The following is a 20643-nucleotide window of genomic DNA, read 5'->3' as shown; positions in this document are numbered from 1 at the left end:
GCTAATGACACGACTTAATCCTGCTCATTCATACTTTACATTTTGACAACAGAAGCCCATGTACAGCTCAACCTGGCTTTTTCATTTGTCTTCATCGAATGTTTAGCGGTGAGGCATGTGCTTGCTCATGGTGTATACTACTTCACTTGCGTTTTGGATTTTTGTGATTTCTTGTTTATTGTTACTTTTTTTTTTTTTTTTTTGTCAATGCTTTGTTAGGAGAGAAAACTGGTACACGTGTATATGACATTTTGACTTCGGCTGAGTCACATGTTATGAAAATGTGCATAAATTCCTCCGTTTTCCAATAAACCTCAGTTGACAGTCAGTGCTGTGTTCATCTCCCTATCTCTGACCACATCTATCTCAATCTCAAAGACCTCATTCCAATATAGTAACATGCACAAGTATTGATACAGTCATAAATTTATTACAATGAATAAGACTTTGCTGTCAACCATGATGAACTTGACTTTCTGCAACATCTAACGTCGAAGTGAAAGTGATCACTCCTTCTGCTTATATGCTTCGCTTATTATTAAGGAGATTATTAAGTTGGTTAAGACCTCAAGGCAGAATATTAGTTTAAATAGTTTAGTCACACAAACAAAAAAACACGGGAAAGAAATTATAACCGAGTTTTTTCTTGGTTGAAGCGCCGTACAGGGGAAGAAAGTAATCATATTTACACAGGTGGAAGCAGGCTCAAGCATTTTAGAGCAGCTCAGGGAGCAATAATAAAGTAACTTCGGAGCAGCTTTGAAGCAATAAAGCGAGAGTTTTGGAGCAATCACATTATGTCTTGGAGCAAGATTCTTTACTCGCTTTTAATAATAGAATTCTAGCTTCCTCACTTAACTCTTTGACTGTCGAATATTCCGAAAAAAAAAAAAAAAAATCACCTCCAGTGTCGAGCTATTTCAAACACCATGCGTTTAGCGCAATACCTGTACTGCAAAAACGCCGCGGGACGGCATGCGGCCGCAGCACCTGTACAGCAAAACCAGTCAAAGGGTTAAATAGCAGCAAATGGAATGCTGCCTTCTACACTTCATTGAAGATCGTTTAACTAAGAGATTTATACTGTTTTGTAAGATTCAAAGGTGGACTTCACCACTTTGATGCACTCAAGTATTGCCACTAGTTTGAAGTTCACATCAATGAACAGTACATTTCTGCTTTCTATCTTGTGCATATTCTTTTTGATCCTGCACCTGTGCAGATAAATTTCTGGGTACTGGCCAGTAAGGCCTTCAGGGAAGATAGGTGACACTTTAAGTATAGCCTTTTTCCCCTTCAAATTCATTACTTTATGGCCCTCTGTGGCTGCTCAAATTATTGCTTGAGCTATCTTAGTTTCAACACACTGGCGATAGGCCCTGTATATGACTTTCCAACACTTTTGAAAACACATTTAGTGACTGGCACCTAAGTGGCATCACCTCCATAAGAGTTCCAAGTGTGCTTTTGTCGTAGGCATGACAGGCTAGATGGTGAAGCACCTGCTTGTATTCACAGCAGAATCGCTAGAAACAAACCATGTAGTTCATTGCAGCTGGACAAGTTTCCAATGGCTCGTAGTCATCATCATTGGCCAGGCTATATCAACTGCAGGGTGAAGGCCTCTCCCATACTCCTCTACCTGTGCTAGCTGCATCCACTTTACTCCTGCAAACTTTTTAACCTCATCCGCTCACCTAACTTTCTGCTGTCCCCTGCGACGATTTGCTTCCCTTGGAATCGTTTATTACCCTAAGCGAACATCAGTTGTCCTCTCTACGCATTACATGCCTTGCCCATGCCCATTTCATCTCCTTGATTTCCACTAGAATGTAATTAACTCGTTATTTCTCTAACTCACTCTAGTGCTTCCTATTTTTTAACGTTACACCTACCATTTTTCATTCCATAGTCATCTGCGTTGTCCTCAACTTAAATAGAACCCTTTCCTTAGCCTCCATGATTCAGCTCCATAGGTGAGTAAGTGTAAGATGCAACTGCTGTATACTTTCCTCTTGAGCAATACCGGTAAGATACTAGAATACTTACCAAATCCACTCCATCCCAATCTTATTCTTCTAGTTATTTCCCTTTCATGATCTAGATCTGCGGTTACTACCTGTCCTAAGTAAACATATTCGTCTACCACTTACAGTGCTTCGCTACCTCGTAGTAGTTTGGTGCGCCTGCTTCACTTGCTGATCTCATTTCCCTCACCACAGGCGATTCAAAAGGCCGGGAGTAGGTGCTATATCAAGTGCACAGAACATTTTCCGTAACGAATTCCTCAAATTTGCTTATACGCAAACATTATGCTGCATACTAAAAGTAATATTAAAATTTTATATGTATTAGGCTCGGGTGACATGCATTACACCTCTGCTACCGGTGTGCTGCCATCGTTTTGACTACACCAGCCACATACCCTGTATACAGAACTCATAACAGACCATTGCCCAGCTGCGCTTCTCATAGTCGCTTAACTTAATTGTCTCGGATTGCGATTCTTGCTGTCAATACCAGTAATGGCCCACTGTGCGGCAAAACCGTGCTCCACTAAATTTAATGTCAGAACATTGATGCAGTCAAGTTGGAGCAATTTTGGAGCAGGGAAAGCAGGCTGGAGCAGAATGAAGCAGCACTTCCACCCCTGCATTGAGGATGAATGCAAATAAAGGAATACTGCAATCAAATTCTAAATTCTAAGTTCATTCTAAGTTCAAAAGACAAGCCACCATGTCAGTGTTATCACTCAGTATCCTAATTTCTAAGCTCAATATCACAGGAAAGACAGCTTAACACCGTTCAACATGATCCAGTTACATATATATATATTCCTGCCGAACATAATCACAGTTCCCATATTGTAAGGAATCTTTATCAACCATGCTTTTATTTATTTTATTTATGTGTTTATTGATACCTCAGAGGTCCTAATGCAAGACTTTACAGAAGGAATGGGCTTGTGCACAGTTATAAATGGCGACAGGCTAGTGGTATACATGGCTATGATTAGACAGGTTCTTCGATGGCAGTATTGAAGCTTACAGGATCACTGATGAGGGATGATTCCAGTTGTGAACAGTGCTTGCGAAGAATGACTCATGAAATGTAGTTGGGCGGGCATGCGGTGAAACGCCACTTTTAGGATGACCTGTGCGAGGTGTTCTATACACAGGTTAGCCGAGACGACTGCCATGAGGTCTTGTATGAAAAGCTTGTGATAAAGGCAGGGGCATGAAGTACAGTGATGAGAACAGAGACTGTAACAGAGATTTCATGGCAGTGATGCTGAAGGAGTATTCGAGGGAATTAAACTGGTGGCATGGTTTTGAACAGGCTCATAAGGTTCAGTAAAGTTACAGTAGTGTGGATCAACTATATCATTGGCATATTAAAGTTGTGATCACACAAGGATTTTGTAATCTAGTAATTTTACACAAGAAGGTGCCAGCCATGGGTAGGTTACGATAGAGGTATCCAACAGTTTTATTAGAGTAATTAGTTACATGGCTTACAAGGTAACACAATGTTAAGCCACTAGTGAGGTGAACACCAAGGTACTTAAACAAATTCTTTGAAAAAGTAATACTAGTGTTAATTTTGTAAGTAGGATGTGTTGTTTTGGCAGTGGTGAGAAGAAATCAACAGTTTAAAGCTTCTCAGGAATGGAGGCCACATAGCACATCACTATTGTATGCAAATTAGATATAGATATAAGGCAGAAGCGTCAGATGAGTTGGTTACAGAGCAGCGAAGTACACAGTCATCAACTAAAATGTGGATGGTAGAAGTTACTGAAGGGAGATTGTTAAGAGTAAGGGACAGTGCTTTGTGGAACACATAGCTGAAAGAAAACTTTGAAAAAGAGGACTGAGTATTAGCAGTATAAAAACCGCGAGCGGTCGGTCAGAAAGCCTTGGATCAAACTAGTGGATAGAGGTTTGTTCAATTCAGGCAGCTTCAGCAGAATGCGGGCAACGTGAAAAATGCGTGCAGACAGGCGACGCAACTTGAGAAAAGCGGTAAAAGAAAATCCAGTACCGAACCTGCTGGATATTTTTTTCGAAGTTAATATTGGGATATATTGAGGGCGAAAGGCACCATTTCGGCTCCATCTTAGTGCCTATACCCTGTGCGATTCAGGGAACGTAGGAACGGGTGAATGCTAAATATTTTTTACACACTCTTGTACACTACGCGAACGCGCACACCTCGTGAATAACGCGAAATAGAAGTGTCCTTTCGCTAAGGCAGTTTTGGGAAAACTGCTCGCAGCTTCGAAAAGACCCGTTTTATCTGGAGTGCCCGGCATTGCAAAAGAAAGAGCACATAAACACCCTTCCAGAATCAGCCAAGCGATCACATACGGTGATTACATAAACATCGCAACCTTCAAAACGAAAGCCAAGACCACCTACACGTTGAGAATATTATTCTTCCATGGCAGCACAAACCAAATCACGATCCCCATACACAGGCCTTTTACATATGCTCTTGGTTTCTAGTATGCCACACTGTGCACCACTCATGCTTCAAAAATAAATCCAAGATGCCCTGTTCGTGAAGCAACACGCAAATATGATTTGTTGCAGAATGAACGGAGAGACCGACGGGGTCCGCAGGTAGGAGCACTCTTTCAACTTCCATGGATGCACGAAGCCTCTACTCTCTACTACGTCTATCGCCTCTGTCGTTACTAACGTAATCCATGAAGAAACTGCAAGATGAGCACTGAGGCACGAAATGTGCACGGCGCAAAAATCTTCCAAACGTCGTTTACAAACACACGACACGTGATCTGCCTTTGGCTTTCCTGCAAAAACCCCAATCCGAAAATAACAAACAAAGCCAAGCCAATCCATGGGTTGCAATAACGATTTGCTTATTTTCACCCGGTTGCACCAAGCTTCTAGCTTATTCCAACCGGGTCGCAGCAACGCCGGCCACGACATCAATCTAAGTCTAGACAATCCAAATCCAAATGATTTTGGCGGGAAAAAGTGTGCGTGTATTGTTAGGCATTACTTCCACAGGCCAACCAGCATCGCGCTCACATTTATTGATAAGCCTTTGGCATCAGTCGCACTACTTGAGGACAAAGACGACAAAGACAGACCTCACGATGCCTGAAGAAGCGCCGAAGCTGAAGTTTGTCCGACTCACGGAACATGCCCACGCGCCAACAAGAGGCTCGGCTGCTGCTGCTGGCTTCGATTTGTACAGGTGTGAATCGCGAGCTGCATCTTCCAAAGCATGTCACCAGTTTTAATGTAGCGGAGATTTCCTCCAGGTATCCAAACAGAATATTTTTGCGCCAGAATTCACCAATGGATACTTTTTAAACGTGCAATGTTATGCAGCTTATTGTTTCGGCAACCTGTCTTCGATTAAGATAGTGTTATCTGGACTATGTTCGCTAAAAACAATAGGTGAGATAGCACACAAAGCAGGGTATCGCTGATTACTGATGCTGAAGAGAGCTTATAGGTTTCCGAGGCAATGCACGGGTGACTATCACTTAAGTGCGCTCTAATTAGGCACTCTCTTGCCTCGTGGCGCGATTCATTAGCCTATCTGCGATTGAAAGTGTTGTCTCGGATATATTAGCTAGAAATTATAGGCTGAATAACGTACGGAACCTAGTATTCTTAAATGCCAGGGAGGTATTTGAGCTAGAATGCACGAATGACTACAACTTAGCGCGGTGATGTGCCCGATTGTTTTGATAACCCGTCTGCGACTGGGAATGTGTTGTCTTGGGCATGTTCGTTAGAAACAGTACCTAAACTGGATGTTGAGCAGAGCTTCGTTACCTCTAAAAGCTGCGGTTAATTTCATATTTGACCTGAAAGTATACTTCCACGCAAAAATTGGATGCAATGCACCTGCATGCAAACATCACCAATTAAGCAAGGAAAAAATACAGATGATTTAATTAAGTTTATCACGGAATATCGTGCAGCAGCAGGGCGTTTTGTCAGGAGTGTGATTGCGGTGGCTCAATCATTAAACTTTTTTTTTTTCTGTGTTAATCGGGCGGCCAGACCACATATTGCATGTGCTTCACAGATACAGTCTTCTTATTGTAATGCTTTTATTAGCGATGGCGTTGGCACATCGTGCGCCCCTTGTCGAACACAACCAGTGTTCCGTTCGTTGAACACATCGTTCTATAATTGGTTTACAGGGAAAAAAAAAAAAAGGGGGGGGGGGGGGGGGCACAGTATTAGCCACATTTGCTGAGGACACCTGAAATCCTTGGAAAGGTCAAAGGTCAAATCGGCTTCAGACATCGGGTTTTGGCTAGAATGTGGGTAGTATTGCTGCAGTACTAAAAGACTTCTCAAGAGCACAATGTTCAAGTAGTTTAGTGCCATTTATTTCAGCTGCCAGACCATCAAGGCTTTCACCTGTTCTAGCGGTTGGTCGTTTTGCAAAAGCAAAATGCTTGCAATACACTGTCGCTAAAACCATTGCTTTCAGTTCGTGAAAGTTGTTCTCTTTCTTCACTGCTTACCATGGCGAAGGTTTTTCAATATTTGAGTACAGCACATGCAGAAGGCTTAATATCATTGCTTTGTTGTTTTTCATTGTGCGATGTGTGCTTCACTTTTTAGGCCCCAGAGGCCTAAAATAAATGCTGGGGCCCGCAACACATTTATGTTATCCTTGGCTTCTACGAATTCTCAATGTATATTCTGTTTGTAAATATATATATTTTTTTAATATTGTAAGAAAGTGCAAAATGCAGTAGCTGATGGTTTTCTTTTGAGACACATACTTGATCTAATGTATGTTTCTGCGTGGCTTCTGTTGGGAAGTGCTATTTTTCATATGTTAACTCTGCTGCTAGCACACTAGTTAGGATGTTTGACTGCTGTACCCAAGGGAGCGGGAACAAATCCCGGCCGCGGCGGCCGCTTTTCAATGGAGGCGATAAGCAAGGTGCCTGTGTGCTGTGCGATATCGGCGCACGTTAAAAAGCCCTAGTTGCTCGAAATTGCCAGAGCTCTTCACTGCGACATGCCTCATAGCTTGAGTCGCTTTGGGATGTTTAACGCCGATTACTAAACCATTTCTCCTGTGTACTTTGGTGCTACGGTTAGAAGTGTTTATCAAAAAGTGCTTCTGGAGTGGGTACTGAAGAATGCTGCATCTTGTTTGCCTAGGTCAGCCAGCATGCTTTGTTCCAGTACCTGTTTTTCTTGTAGAAGGCAAACTTTGGCTCATAGTGCATATGCTGTGCAGAAACATTTATATACATTGAGTCTTCTTTTTGGCAGCTGTCGGCTTGAGGTACTGAGGCTTTCAAAGTGTTTTATGAATGTGCAATGAATACCATGCAGTTTCTTGTGTGCTAATAGCTGCTGGTGTCTGCAGTGCTTATGACTATAAAGTGCCTGCTGGTGGCCGCTGCGTCTGCCTAACTGACCTACAGGTGTGTGTGCCAGATGGCTGCTATGGCCGTGTAGCACCTCGCTCTGGCCTGGCTGCCAAGAACGGGATCGACGTTGGCGGTCAGTCTTTTTCTTTTGCCAGTCAGCTGAATGCTAATGTCTGCTGTTCTCTTAGCCGAGAATAAATATCTGCTGATGCATCAGTTGAATGTTAGTGCTGCTGTTGCTTATTGCCTGCTGATGCATTAGCTGGCTGGTGCTCCTGTGCAGTTTGTGCCATACAGTGCTTGTCTTTTCTGTCAGCACTGTTGGCCTCCATCAAACAGAGCAGCTTCCAACTGTTTCTGTCCCACATCAGCTCCTGATTCAGGGCTTGGTGTCCACTTATTCTGCCTCTTCCTTCTTCCTTGCTTCCTTTTACATATTTCTTCCTCATAAAACTGAGTTTTTAGTTTGCTTGTTAACCCTGTATTGAAGTTCAGTTGTCTATGTGTGAAATTGCATGCACATGTGTGTGCAGTTGCAAGTATGGAACAGAAGAACTGAGCATTGGCTCCAAATTAAAAATTTGTTGGCCAATAGTATCGGGGTTTTCTTCCCTATGAAGGGAACTCCAGTGCAAAAACTTTTTATTGGACTGATATGCACAGTTGCACCTTGTTAATATGATCCCTGTTATGGACAATTTTTCAGGGGGCCAAAATTTTACAATGTTTTTCACCTCATTAGTATGAAAACTTGCTCTTCATGCAGTGGACAGGGTCTAAACTTAGAGCCCTTTGGACCTTATGTATTCTTGTTGCGCTAAATTGAATGTCGGAACAAAATCACAATGCAAACAAGGTGGTTTGTTTCTAGTGTTTTGTGTAGAGGCAAAGGCGATGTGAAAGTGCAAGTATCTTAGTAATCTCCCTTTTTGTTTTTAAGCTTCATGAATTATAGTGGTAAACTTCAACTTCAAATAGGATGATGCACCATTCTGTTTGCCGCATTGCATGATTGGCTATGAAAAAAACCTCTCTCAGCAACTTCTGCCACGTTGCAGTGCAACAAGCAGCTGCCAGCCAGCCGAGTACACATGTACTAAGAATTTGCGGGATTACGTAGACTTGTATAGCAGGAGACAGGTCACCATGCCATGAGGCACCATAACGTACCTCATAGACTGTCTGGTGCTTCTAATTCCACTCCATCTTAAAGATAATCTTAAAGATAATCTTAAAGATAATGGCAAGCTAGAATAATGTACAGGGTCATCCACTTCTAGCTATAACACGGTCACTGCTTTCAAAGCAACACTGCGTCCGACGCAGGCGCATATCAATGCAAAGCAGCGCAAGTACAGAAGGACCCAGACGTGCTTCTTCACATGGCCTGCCTCTTAGCTTTATTGCATGGTCGGTTCGGACGCAATGACGCTTTGAAAGCAGTGACTGTGTTATAGCTAGAACTGGACGAGGCTGTACTTGGTGCTCTGCAAATGTTGTCTAATTTGAAATTCACTGTACAATGTGCTGCGTGTGCAGATCTTAATTGCAAAGTCTTTGTTCAGAATAGATTTCTTTTTCTTCACAATTTATTGCTATGGACGACTCACTTTACATATGGCTGTGTTTGGGAAACCATTCATTATGCACAACTACCTGTATTTTACTTGAGCCAGAATGTACAGGCATTTTCTGATTGTGTGTGGCTATCCTCTTTGTATTCTGTGCTAAACAACATTTTATTGGTTTTCTGACTTGTTTTATAAACCACCCCGGTCACGGTAGCCGCTTTTCGGTGGAGGCACAAGGCGCCTGGGTGCTGTGCGATGTCGTTGCACGTTAAAGGTATACTGAACAAAAAAATTGCCACCGAGATTTCTAGCGCAGATGGTAGCTATCGCATTGGGAGTGACCAAAGCCATCCACTTTATGAACAGAAATGAGCGGAAAGTAAGTATTTTAATTATTTCTCAAATCGCCGCACCTAGCGGGCTCCTGTGAAAGCTCTGACAAAACCGGATATCACGTCACAACTACCCCCATCGCGGCCGGTCGCATCTGTTCATTTTTCCTTTCCCCAGTGGCACTCGCAAAGCGCAAGGACGGAGGTGCTTTTTTTTTTTTTTTTTTCTGCGCATGCTCCTGCTCGCAATTCATCGTTCCCTTCCAGCGCGCAAGCAGTTGTCCGTAATATGCGCCCTCCGTACGCATCCCCCTCAACCTCCCTCGCATGCAGCATTCCACACTTAGCAGCTTTGTGCATGGCACGACGCGGTGGAACCGACATTGCGTGTAGCCGGTCAACCAACTTCAGGTGCGGGGGCGGCGGCAGCGGGATCGTGGTGCCATGACGTTGCTGAGGGTAGTTGTGACGTCACACTCGCCGGCTCACAGTCTGGAGCGCACTGCCTCTCACCCGGCGGTCGCTCGGAAAACCTAAAAAATGCAGCCATCCACTCAAAACTAACCTGAATTATGTGTCTGTACTAGTGTAATCGTGTCTTAAGAATTCAATTGTTGTGCTTTCTCAATATTCTTGGATATTTGTTCAGTATACCTTTAAAGAACCTCAGGTGGTCAAAATTTCCGGAGCCCTCCACTTCGGCAGCTCTCATAGCCCGAGTCGCTTTGTGACGTTAAACACCATAAAACCATAAGACCAAATCATTTCATGAACTATCTATTTTTGTAAGCACATGTTGCTTATTTAGAAGTTGTCATTTCAATTACTTCATCCAAACTACTATTAGCCTGCATGGAGGGAAGGAAAGCTGTCGAGGAAATACCAAAACAAATTTGTATTCGTATGTATTTTGTTTCTGCGCTAATCCAGTTTTTGAGAATGTAAATCTGTCCGGCATTGTGGCTGTGATAAGGGGCAGTGTGAATGAGTGCTTGCTTGCTTTGCTCATTTGGTCTTTTTATATTGCATATGTGCAGCTGGTGTGGTTGACGCGGACTACCGTGGCAACCTGGGTGTGCTGCTCTTCAACTTTGGAAATTCTGAATTCACAGGTGGGCATGTACGGTGTACATAATAATGAACCGAACTTGCACCTTTGTGCCTGCTTGTGGGAAAGCCGACTGATGTTGTTATGGGAGGACACACCACTCATTTCTGGTAGCGCAGGGCTAGTGTTGACTATGTGGGCCTTGACCGAGTGCAAGAAACATCCATAAGTGAGCTGTACACTTTTATGGCTAAATGTTTTTTGTCAGCCCCAGAAGAAACGTGTGCAGTCATACCTGTTGTGGGCACCCTAGCTAGGAAGGTCAGCATAGCTACGATTGAAGTGAACATATTTTTTGTCTCGTAATTAACATATTTAAATTTATAATTTACTTCATACCTTTTCAATTTCAGCTTCAATTTATTTTTCCATGTACACATGGTGAGGGTTGAGGGTGCTCTGGAACTGCTACTGTTGAACCTGCTTGCGGTGCTGTTTGGTGCCTTTTATACATTCTAAATTTGGTAGCTTAAGCATATCTTGAGAGCGCTGTAATAAATTTACATCTGGTACCCGCAAGCTGGGGCCCGCAACACATTTATGTTATGCTTGGTTTCTAAGAATTCACAATGTATATTCTGTTTGTAAATATTTTTTTTTTACTATTGCAAGAAAGTGCAAAATGCAGTAGTTGATGGTTTTCTTTTGAGACACATACTTGATGATCTAATGTTAATTTTTGTGTGGATTCTGTTGAGATGTGCACCAATGATCTAGAAGAGGCTCCATATGACTTGTGTCATTACATCTGAAGCATCGCTGAGCATTACTGTAAATTCGTTGTGATTAAAGCAGTGTTGTTCTTTAGTGGATTTCCTGCTACATTCAGTGACATTTAAAGATTAGGAAAAATGTTCATCTAGCAAGCTAGTTGATTAATGGGTTATGAATATTTCTTTTGATGGATCTCATTGTTTGGTGGGTTTCAGTTTACTTCCTGATTGTTTTGGCTGGTTTCAGTGCATTTCAGCGGATTTTTGGTGGATCTGAATGAAATGTTCAGTTCTGTCATGTGCTTTATTATAAAATGTCCTGCAGCTTATGTACGAGGGAGCCTAGAGGTAAAGTCAAGTAGCTTCAGCCAGCTCGTCATTCGTGATGTGGTTCAGATGGTGTGGGAAGTTATAGAGCATGCATCGAAATAGAATTCACGGACAAATTCATAGCTGGTGCCTGTCTGTGCCTGGCTGCTGTAAAGTGTCAAATGATCTCATGCATGACCCCATGCATCGAGCCCAGCCATCATGGTGCAGTGGTGAGTGCGCGGGACTGCCCAGGGATGTGGGATTGAATTCCGCCCGTGGCAGTCGCTTTCGATGGAGGCGAAAAACAAGGTATTTGTGTGCTGTGCGATGTCGGTGCACTTTAAAGAACAGCAGGTGATCGAAATTTCCGGAGCTGCCCAACTACGGCATCTCGTAACCTGAGTTGCTTTAGGATATTAAACCCCATAAACCAAACCGAACCATGCATCTATGCTGCAAGGAGCAGTTAAGGCGAAAGCTTTACTTGGCTCACAAGTGGCATGGACAGGAAGCGACCATAGAAAACGCCACATAAATCTCATCGTGCCTTTCTGCCCGCTCCACACCCGTCGTGCCTTGCTCGCGCCACAACTGTGATGTCAGCCGTTGTCAAGCCACCTCAGTGACGAGTGGGACGACAACATGTACTACAAATACTTGAAGCAACCGATTTTTTTTGTTTGTTTTTTCTGCAGCGTTCCACATGGTATCATACATTTTACTTCTTAATTGGCATGCATTTGCTATTCTAGTTTGTGAGAGGGATTCGAACTGACATGTACCGCCAGTTTTCATGTCCTAATCACCCTATTACACTTTGTGACCTAGTGCAGCTGGTGTTATCAGAGGAGGGGGAGAATGGTCGCTGTAGGAGTATGCTGTCAATGTAGCAGAAAGAGCACAAAGGACATTGCTCTGCCAGTCACTTAGCAGCATGCTCCACAGGAGGAAGCGTGGGAATGGGGCATTGCGGCTACACATTGCATGAGGAAGCGATCGCCATCATGCCAGTATACTCAAGGCTGTTAATAAGGTCCTCTTCATTCATATTGGCTTAAAAACTGATACAGATCAGTTGAGCAAATGCGTTCGAGAACTTGAAGCAAAGGTTGAGTCTCTTTCTTCTAAGCAGTCTTTAAGCGACGGTAATGGTAATTTGCTCAAACTAGAGCAAACAATTTACGACCTAGAAAACAGTTCCTGGCGGTCTAATTTGCTGTTCTATGGCATAAAGGACATGATAAATCTGAATCTTGGGAAACTTCTGAACAGCTCATGACTGATTTTTCCAGTTGCCCACTTGAAATTACGGTTGGTTCAATTCAACATGCTCATCGCCTAGGATGCCATTCTTGGGATAAGACGCAGCCCATCATCGCTAAATTTAATAGTGCTAAATAAATTGAAAACGTGCTTAGTAATGGGCACAAGTTAAAAGATTCTGGCTTTAGTGTTTTTCATGATAATCTACCCCGATTGTTGCCTTAACGGAAACATGGCTACACGATGCTATTCAAGACAGTAGTGGTCTGCTGAGAGAATCTTGCTTTAATCTTTTTCGTTGCGATAGGGAGTTCCGGAGAGGAGGCGCCACCCTCAGCCATAGCGGTGGATGTGGGCTGAGGGTGGCACTGGTGCTCAAGGTTCGTATACAGACAACATTAATACCCAGGAAAGTAGCAGGGGGGACAGCGGCCGATATAGCTCAGTTGGAAGAGCACCGGACGCGATATTCGGAGGTCGTTGTTTCAGTTCCCACCATCGGCACGTTGTTTTTTCTTCTGCTTTGTGTTTATTATCTTTCCCCTAAACAGACTACATTACTAATTTATGTGATTATCGAAGTAAAAATAAAAAAAATAGACATAAAATACAATCCTCAATGCTTTCCTTGGCCTCGACGACTGTTGGCTTCGTTCCTTCATTCAGCTGTTTTGTTATTTTGTTTTGTTCTAGCGGATAAATTAAGCCTCTAATGCACTTTCTGTTATATTTTCGTGTGAATTATAATGTATATTACAGATTATTTTTGTTTTCTACTTATGTTTTGTTCTGTATTTGTGTGTTGCATTTTGGTGCTTGCACATTTTTGTTTCGCATTCTTGCGTGTCAATGCTCCCCTCTATGTAATACCCTTGACTGAGGTTCTTTATGGTTTTATTGAATAAAATATAAAATAAAATATGTGTAGGTGGTTTTAGCTGCCCCAGCTGAATTTGAATTGAATCTGTTCTTTTATAAGGTATAGTAAAAGAGGTGGCAACACTCAAGGAAAGGTGCAGTAAATGTGTCTCTCTCAGTAGGCACCTCAACTACAAACTATTTGTGAAGGGGTGAATGAGGCAGTGAGATAAAATAGGAAGAGGTGTAGCAGAGGGCTGTTGATTTTTTTTTTATAATGTAGTGTTCTTCAGTGCGCACTGACATTGCATAAAAGATAAGCACCTTTTGCATTTTGTTTCCTTTGAAACATGGCCGCCATTGGGGTGCGCTAACGTGGTTCAAAATATGACTGGGGCACCTATTTTTCCACTGCAGCAAAGCAAATGTAATCGCAAATGCAGCTTGAATTTACTTATCGCCTTAAATTTGATTTCTGTTTGTCTTTCCTGTCTTCCACATGTGGTCAGGGATTTTAATAAGCTTTTGTGTGTGTGTGTGTGCGCGCGCGTGTGTGTGTGTGTGTGTGTGTGCACTGTTGTCCGCATTCAACCATTTTTTATTTTGTTTTTGTGGCGAACGCTCTGGATGCAGTGAGTCGGGGAGATCGCATTGCTCAGTTTATCTGCGAGCGCATCAGCTACCCAGACCTTGTTGAGTGCCAGGTGAGTTGTGCTCTCTTGTTCTCTAGCTAGCTTAACTAGGCCTCACATCTGTGATGCTTTTGTGATAATTGTTTAACTGGTTTGAAGGGACCGAAGATCAGCCAAAGTGTCATAATGTTACGGTGAAAATGAAAAGATCTTACCTCATATTGAAGACTGCAGTATTGAAGATGTAAGGGTTAATAATTTAACCTGGCATTGAATATTGCCTAAAACACATTGAAAAGCAATCTTGCGGTGAAACCTTGCCATTATTGATGTATGTCATTGCATGACCATATCTTGGCAAATATTACCGATTCGTTGTTAAATGCACAGGGTGCTTTTAAAGTGTTAGCTTTACTCAATGCAGAAGCCGAGTTTCATGTCTGTGCATCAATTTGACCTTTAGCCAAGCTCAGGGTCAAACCACAGTAACATCAGTGTTGGCCCCTGACATTGACTTCGACCTTGACATGAAATGGAGTCATCTAGACACACTATGTCAAAGAATTGCATGATTCCTGTGTATAGAGAGGCTGCCTAGCCTACCTCTCTAGTCATGGATCAGGAGTTGAGCACGTTGGAGTGGGGGCTGAAGCGATTTTTGGAAAACACCATTCTCTGTTTTATTTTGTTCATTGGGTTGTTGTAAATAAGCGTTAGCTACGGCCTCACCTTGTCTGTGCATTGATGACAGTGATAAAATTGTCTATTTGGCGTCGGGGTAGCTAGAACATGACACTTTTTCATGGTGCTTGTACATGGCGTTGTGACGGTGTCATTGCATTCATTGGAAGAGCCGATTTGACCAAGCACACAATGAAACGAATTAACTAGCTAATGACATTTTGCGATAAGATGGAATTATCCCCCATTCTGTAGAAGTGCATTAAGTAGCAGAGTAATTATCCCCACTCTGTAGAAGTGCATTAAGTAGCAGAGTAATACTTTGAAATACACAACTGAGATACTTAATCCTTTGGTGCTACAAACCCCTGTCCTTGGTGTCTGTAATGTTAATTTTCTCTCTTGTCTCAGCATAACTCTACTGTGGCTAGCTGCCGCATGCAAAGACAAGTAAAATGCTCTTAATAGGACCCTCATTAATTGGGATGATTGAAGCTAGGAGTATGGTCCCGGCCGCCATTCATGAAGGTCAACTGTGTTGGCAGCTCGTTAATTCGGGCTGGGGATCGCATCAAGATACAACCCGCATAGCCACCAATCATCCAAATCAACCTTCCCGAACGAAAATTGCCGAGAACAGTGATGCCCATCCTGCTCAGGTTTGCACGCTATGGCATGCACAACAATGATCAGAAGCTACCCATCGAAAGCCTAACAGCATAGTTTGTTTTGCTTCACACCATCGCTTATGCCCATTGGCTAGTCATGCCGTTTCAGACACTGCTGTGTGCTTCACTGGCCTTTTAGTTTCATTTTGGGATGTTATTATACTGTTCTATGCTTGTTTTTCTTGCATCCATGTGCTTTCTCCGCTCTTCAAGTATGTTGAATCATTGTGGTTTGAGGATGGTTCGCAGCATGGGCTGGTGAGCTGTGCAGTGAAGCATCCTCAAACTGCGATGGAGCCGTTTGCAAAGAGGTACCACTGTGCCCGTTTTGCACTGCGAAAAAGGCCACAAAAGCAGTTACGATTCTGGAGGAAGTCTCCATCACAGTGTATGCAAAACAAAGCACTGGACGAAACCACCAAATATTGTTGCTTAGCTGTCATCTGTAATGTATGGAAAACCATATTTCGGGTGTCCCTTAGGTAAAATTAATGTGATGTTTTAAGGCCATTTCAACATTCTTCGTGGTCTTTTGAAGGTCGAATTAACAAAATTTTACTGACTTTTTTCTCCTAAAACTCTGCCCGCATGCGACCACTACGCCGCTGCTGAACAAAACGAGCCATGTCGCACACCTCTTCTTTTTCTTTTTGCGGCTAGTCAAAATTACTTTGGTTTTGGCTCGAGTTGGCCTTGGATCGGCTGCTTAGCCAGTGGTGCTAGTGCGGCTGTTGATGGTGATGCTGGCAATTACGATGCAGCCACAGGTTTCTCGGTGCTGATTTCACAAAAACCACTATTGCGCAGGCACAGGTCACCTATCGGGAGATGTAGGGCAGTGATTGTACAATCGGAAAGTTCAGTTTAAAATCAAACCACTATTGCGCGGGCACAGGTCACCTATTGGGAGATGTAGGGCAGTGATTGTACAATCGGAAAGTTCAGTTTAAAATCAGGAGTCTCCTGGGTAAATCGGGAAAGTTGGCTGATATGCATGGGGCTTCTAATAGGTCCCATGTAGTGCTATAATCAAAGATTATGTTAGTCAGCTTCATGATAGATTTTTAGCACCTTTTAAGGGCCACTTTCCAGGGAAGGCCCTTTTAAGCAAAGGAGCCCAGTGTTTCGATCAGGTACCGGAGAGAGTCTGTGCAAAATGCTACAGTGACATGTGCGCCGCAAAGCATCGAAAATACAATTCAAAGCTCTCTCATGCTCTCCTCCGGGAAGCCAGCTTCCCCGTTTCCTGCGCTGGCCTGACGGGCCACAGCAATGACGTACGTAGCGCGAACGATGTCCATTGGTCAGTCTCGCTGACGGGAGAAGGATGGGTGTCTACCGTTCGCAGCGCGCTTTTCCCTCGCCACGGCCAGACTGAATCCAGCGGCGCGCGCTCCCTCGACCGTTTTTTTTTTTTTTTCTTTTCTTTTTTTCGCGCTCGCGGAGAGCCACGCCCCACCTCCCGCCAAACGTGGAGGAGGAAGGGGAATTGTATTGCGGAGGCTAGACGACCTCGGGCAGGAGAGTGAAAAACCTTTGCGAGGGAACGGAAGGAGAGAGGCATGACAGAATCGGGTGATTGCGGTGGCTGTAACTGCGGTATTAGTTACTCTTTTCAAAAACCTTTTGCGGCCTTGCGTTCTAGGGGCGAAGTCTCACAGTCACCGGGGAAGAAAATATTTTCGACTGGAGGGTGGACAGTGGGCCTTTAAGACAGGCCTCCCCCCCCTCTCCCAATCATGCTTAATCGCTTCAGCTCCTATTTGAAAGTGATGGAAGCGAAGTTGCAGCGGGGTGCTTTTTTTTATTCGACCTATTTACATTGCTGCTGTCTGTAGGCTTTGTGCAGGCTGTGAAGCTGTGAAGCTGCACGAGAAAGACCTCTCATTTCTCTACCTTTGAAGTAGCTGTGCCTCTTGGAATCACATGTTAACTGAACATCTAAAATAGAACACTCTTTTAGGCACTCTAGTGACAGTGAGGAGCGTCCTGATAGTACGCTTTCATTAGGGTCACTGAGCTAGTATTTGCTAGAGTTTTATTTGGGAACAGCGAGAATCGCTCTCATCTGCTAGTCCTGAACAATGGTCCTGGAGCGTTTGCTATGTGTTCTTTGATCAGTAGAACTCTGCATATTGCTTTAGTTGCACGAAATTTGAGTTAATGAAAAGTCTATGCTATAACTGTGGCACATTTGTACTAGGTTATTTGCACCTACATAACTGGAACAAGGCAGCTACACATTCCTCTTTCCTGGCTTTGTCCCGTTATCTGCTAGTGGTTTTCTGTAAACTTTGCTGATAAGTACTTTATTATTAGGCAGGATTAATACTGCAGTGGACGCAGTGTCTAATGACGCTGTGTAGTTTTGCTGGCTGCCGCACAGGTGTTGAGGGAATTTGCAGTGAGTTTTTGGGAAATATTACCATGCTTTCATTTTAGGCACCCTTTACCCAGTTGCTTTGCATCCAGCCATGTTCACACAGCTGAGTTTGCAAGTTTCATTTGACAACGCTGTTTTCATTTCATGCCAGAGCCTGGATGAAACGGAGCGTGGCGAAGGTGGCTTCGGCTCCACAGGGGTGCGAGGCTGATGGCAGGGGCCGTCCGAGCGCCAGAATATGGTACTGCCCTTTTTAAGAATCCCCTCTCTTGGCACATTAGACAAACTGTCATTGGAAATAGTGCATGAAACATCCTTATTTTACCTAGTGGCTTGTTTTGTCAATTCTGTGTGCATGATGTATGGTATGCATAACTACCAGTCTCCTTTTTTTTTCACGAACAGCGTTCGTCTGCTCTCGTGTGGTTCAGAATGGTGCTCTCTCTCAACACTAGCTTAAATTAAACGTGCATCTTGGTGCTCGCAGAACTAGGAGTTGAATAGTTTCAGTAAGTTCAGAAAGGCATTTAGCTTGCTTTTTCTGAGAACTAAATACTAGAGTGCCTATTATGATGTTCACAATTATTTTCTAGATGCCCTGCCACAGGTCTCAGCCAGTCAAATGCTTTTTGCTTCTGCATACTCTTCATAGCTTTCATGTTGTACTTCCGTCATCAGCAGAATTGCTCTGTTGCATGCTGTGTTCCATCGCCAAGTGTTTCGGAATGAGTAGCCAGTAGAGCTCAAGAAGGCAGCTGCAAATGCCTTTCAAAGGAAACCCTCCAAGCAATGGTGGCAGTCTACTGTCATGACGTTGCAGACAACTGCCTTGCACCTGCATATCCACTTGCTATGCATAGTGCGAGGTGGCTGAATGACAGCAGGTTGGTGCCTTTAGCTGGAGGTAAGGTAGGGAATGAAAGAGGGGCTGTGAAATCACATCATCAGTGTTTACATATAATGCTCTGGATTAATTTTGACCTCCCCGAGGTTCTTAACATGTACCAATGTTTTGCTCTTTGAGCCTGCGTGTGCCAGGATTGAATGAATAGAATGGCCCTGGTTTGCCACTCCAGAAATGGAAATTGGCTTACATTCTGTGCCTCACAGTAGTATTTTGCTTAAAACAGTAAAAAAATGTTGAACCAAATGTAGCTCATGTAATCATGTCTCAATCTATGGCTCTTCCACATAGCAGTGCCTACTTTTGCTCACAACAGTGTTAAAACGAGTGTAGATCATGTAATCAAGCTTAGCCAGAGGTGCTTTTTTGTGCATTTGCATTAACATTTCTCTTTTGTTGCTTTTTACAGCGGCTGCCATTGGTGCCGTTACAACAAGATGGTGCAAGTAATCAAGTTGTGACTGGGTTGTTCGGTTGCATTTAATGTTGCAGAGTTCAATTCAAGGCCTCATGTCTTGAGCAGAATCTCATTTTATCCATCGCGAGCAAAATATGTTCAAGGTCAGAAAGAAAAGCTTTTTTTTTTTTTTGTCTTTTGGTTGCATTAATAAAAAAGAACATCACTGAAGTGTATCTTTATTGCAAGACATACAACTGTTGCCAATGTCCAGCTTGTGTCAGTTTAACCCTTTCGGGACTGCCCCATAGGCCATAGTGCAAAAACTCATTACGGTTTTGTACACATTGTCGAGCTAGTTTCCACATGCTCAAACACGTATTGCCATCAAGAACTGCAGTTTCACATCTTGGCTTTCCGTTTGGGCTTAGTTTGCATTTTTCTCGGCAGGCGGCAAGAGATGTTTTAAAGCAAAGTGTGGTGGAGGTGAGCTATTGAAACAGTGTGAAATACGTGTCATGTTGCGCAGAGAAATCGACGACAAACACTTCATTCAACTGCTTTGGCTCCGGACCTGATTTATCTTTTTAGTGTGTAGCACTACTAGCCGCAATCACAGATTTGGCCGGGGTCTATTCGAAGCCGCTCACTCTCTTTCTTTCTTCGTGAACTTGAAGCGCAGAAAGAGAAGGTGGCTAAGCGCGCGTCTCAGCATTGAGGAGGTGGAGCAGCCGCAGAGCTGTAGTAAAGCTTCTCTCTTTCTCTGTCCATCCATCTCTCCGTGAACTTGAGAGGAGGAAATGAAAACGGCGACTCCTACATCCCGCGATCTAACGCTGAGGGGACGGAGCGACAGCATGATGCACCCAGTTAGAGAGTAAGACAATGAGAGGGGCGTGTCAGTTGCGGACGTGGCGACTGTCCCAGGGCAGCGTTGCACAAGCGTGTGTGCGTTTGCTTCGCGTCGCAATGGATGGAGCCGGTCCATCTGGCATTGCGGCGCAGGTTCGTCGAGCTCGACGTGCTGAAGCACACCGATGTTTGGGCCTTAGGTTTGCGTGTTGTGTGTTTTGGAAGTGCAACGTCGGCACTGTTTGTCTTTGTGACTGCTGGCCACCTCTTGCGTGAGCTGAGGGAAGATTTTGGAGAGAGTGTAAATCGCTGAAGTGTATGCATGAAAGGTATAGCGGGGATAAGCGGTGCTACGCACCTACTTCGTATTTGATTAACTATTCAAATCTGCCACATTTTTTTTTTTATTTTGACACCAGTAAAGAATCGGAAGACTATGTTTAAAGTGCCAAGTTCAGCTAGAATAGTGATATAGGTGCATTATCAGGCCCGGAAACAACTGGCCACATATATAAGCAAATTTTTAGTTTCCGCTCGCTCAGCAGAAGGTGAGCACGATTAGTACATGTCCCCACTGTTTTA

General features: G+C 43.6%; 1 protein-coding gene across 1 annotated transcript; it reads left to right on the top strand.

The window, feature by feature from the left end:
* Positions 1–4968: 4968 nt before the first annotated feature.
* Positions 4969–19430, top strand: dUTPase (Deoxyuridine triphosphatase). Its single transcript, XM_084606300.1, has 6 exons — positions 4969–5226; positions 7384–7520; positions 10328–10402; positions 14178–14248; positions 18060–18149; positions 19222–19430. Exons 1-5 carry the CDS (start codon positions 4985–4987, stop codon positions 18117–18119), a joined length of 585 nt encoding a protein of 194 aa, XP_084462426.1. The 5' UTR covers positions 4969–4984; the 3' UTR covers positions 18120–18149; positions 19222–19430.
* The last annotated feature ends 1213 nt before the right edge of the window (positions 19431–20643 follow it).

This window comes from Amblyomma maculatum, chromosome 6, assembly GCF_055883805.1.
Source record: "Amblyomma maculatum isolate TAMU_Amacu chromosome 6, ASM5588380v1, whole genome shotgun sequence".
Lineage (NCBI taxonomy): Eukaryota > Metazoa > Arthropoda > Arachnida > Ixodida > Ixodidae > Amblyomma > Amblyomma maculatum.
Note: the sequence above shows the minus strand (reverse complement) of the source record. Positions and strands in the feature narration are given on the sequence as shown.

Excerpts from the sequence above, each read along its gene's own strand:
- dUTPase (XM_084606300.1), top strand. The coding sequence starts at position 4,985 with ATGATTTTGGCGGGAAAAAGTGTGCGTGTATTGTTAGGCATTACTTCC. Across the intron at positions 5,227-7,383 it reads GCTGGCTTCGATTTGTACAG|TGCTTATGACTATAAAGTGC; the intron begins GTGTGAATCGCG and ends TGGTGTCTGCAG. Across the intron at positions 14,249-18,059 it reads CAGACCTTGTTGAGTGCCAG|AGCCTGGATGAAACGGAGCG; the intron begins GTGAGTTGTGCT and ends ATTTCATGCCAG.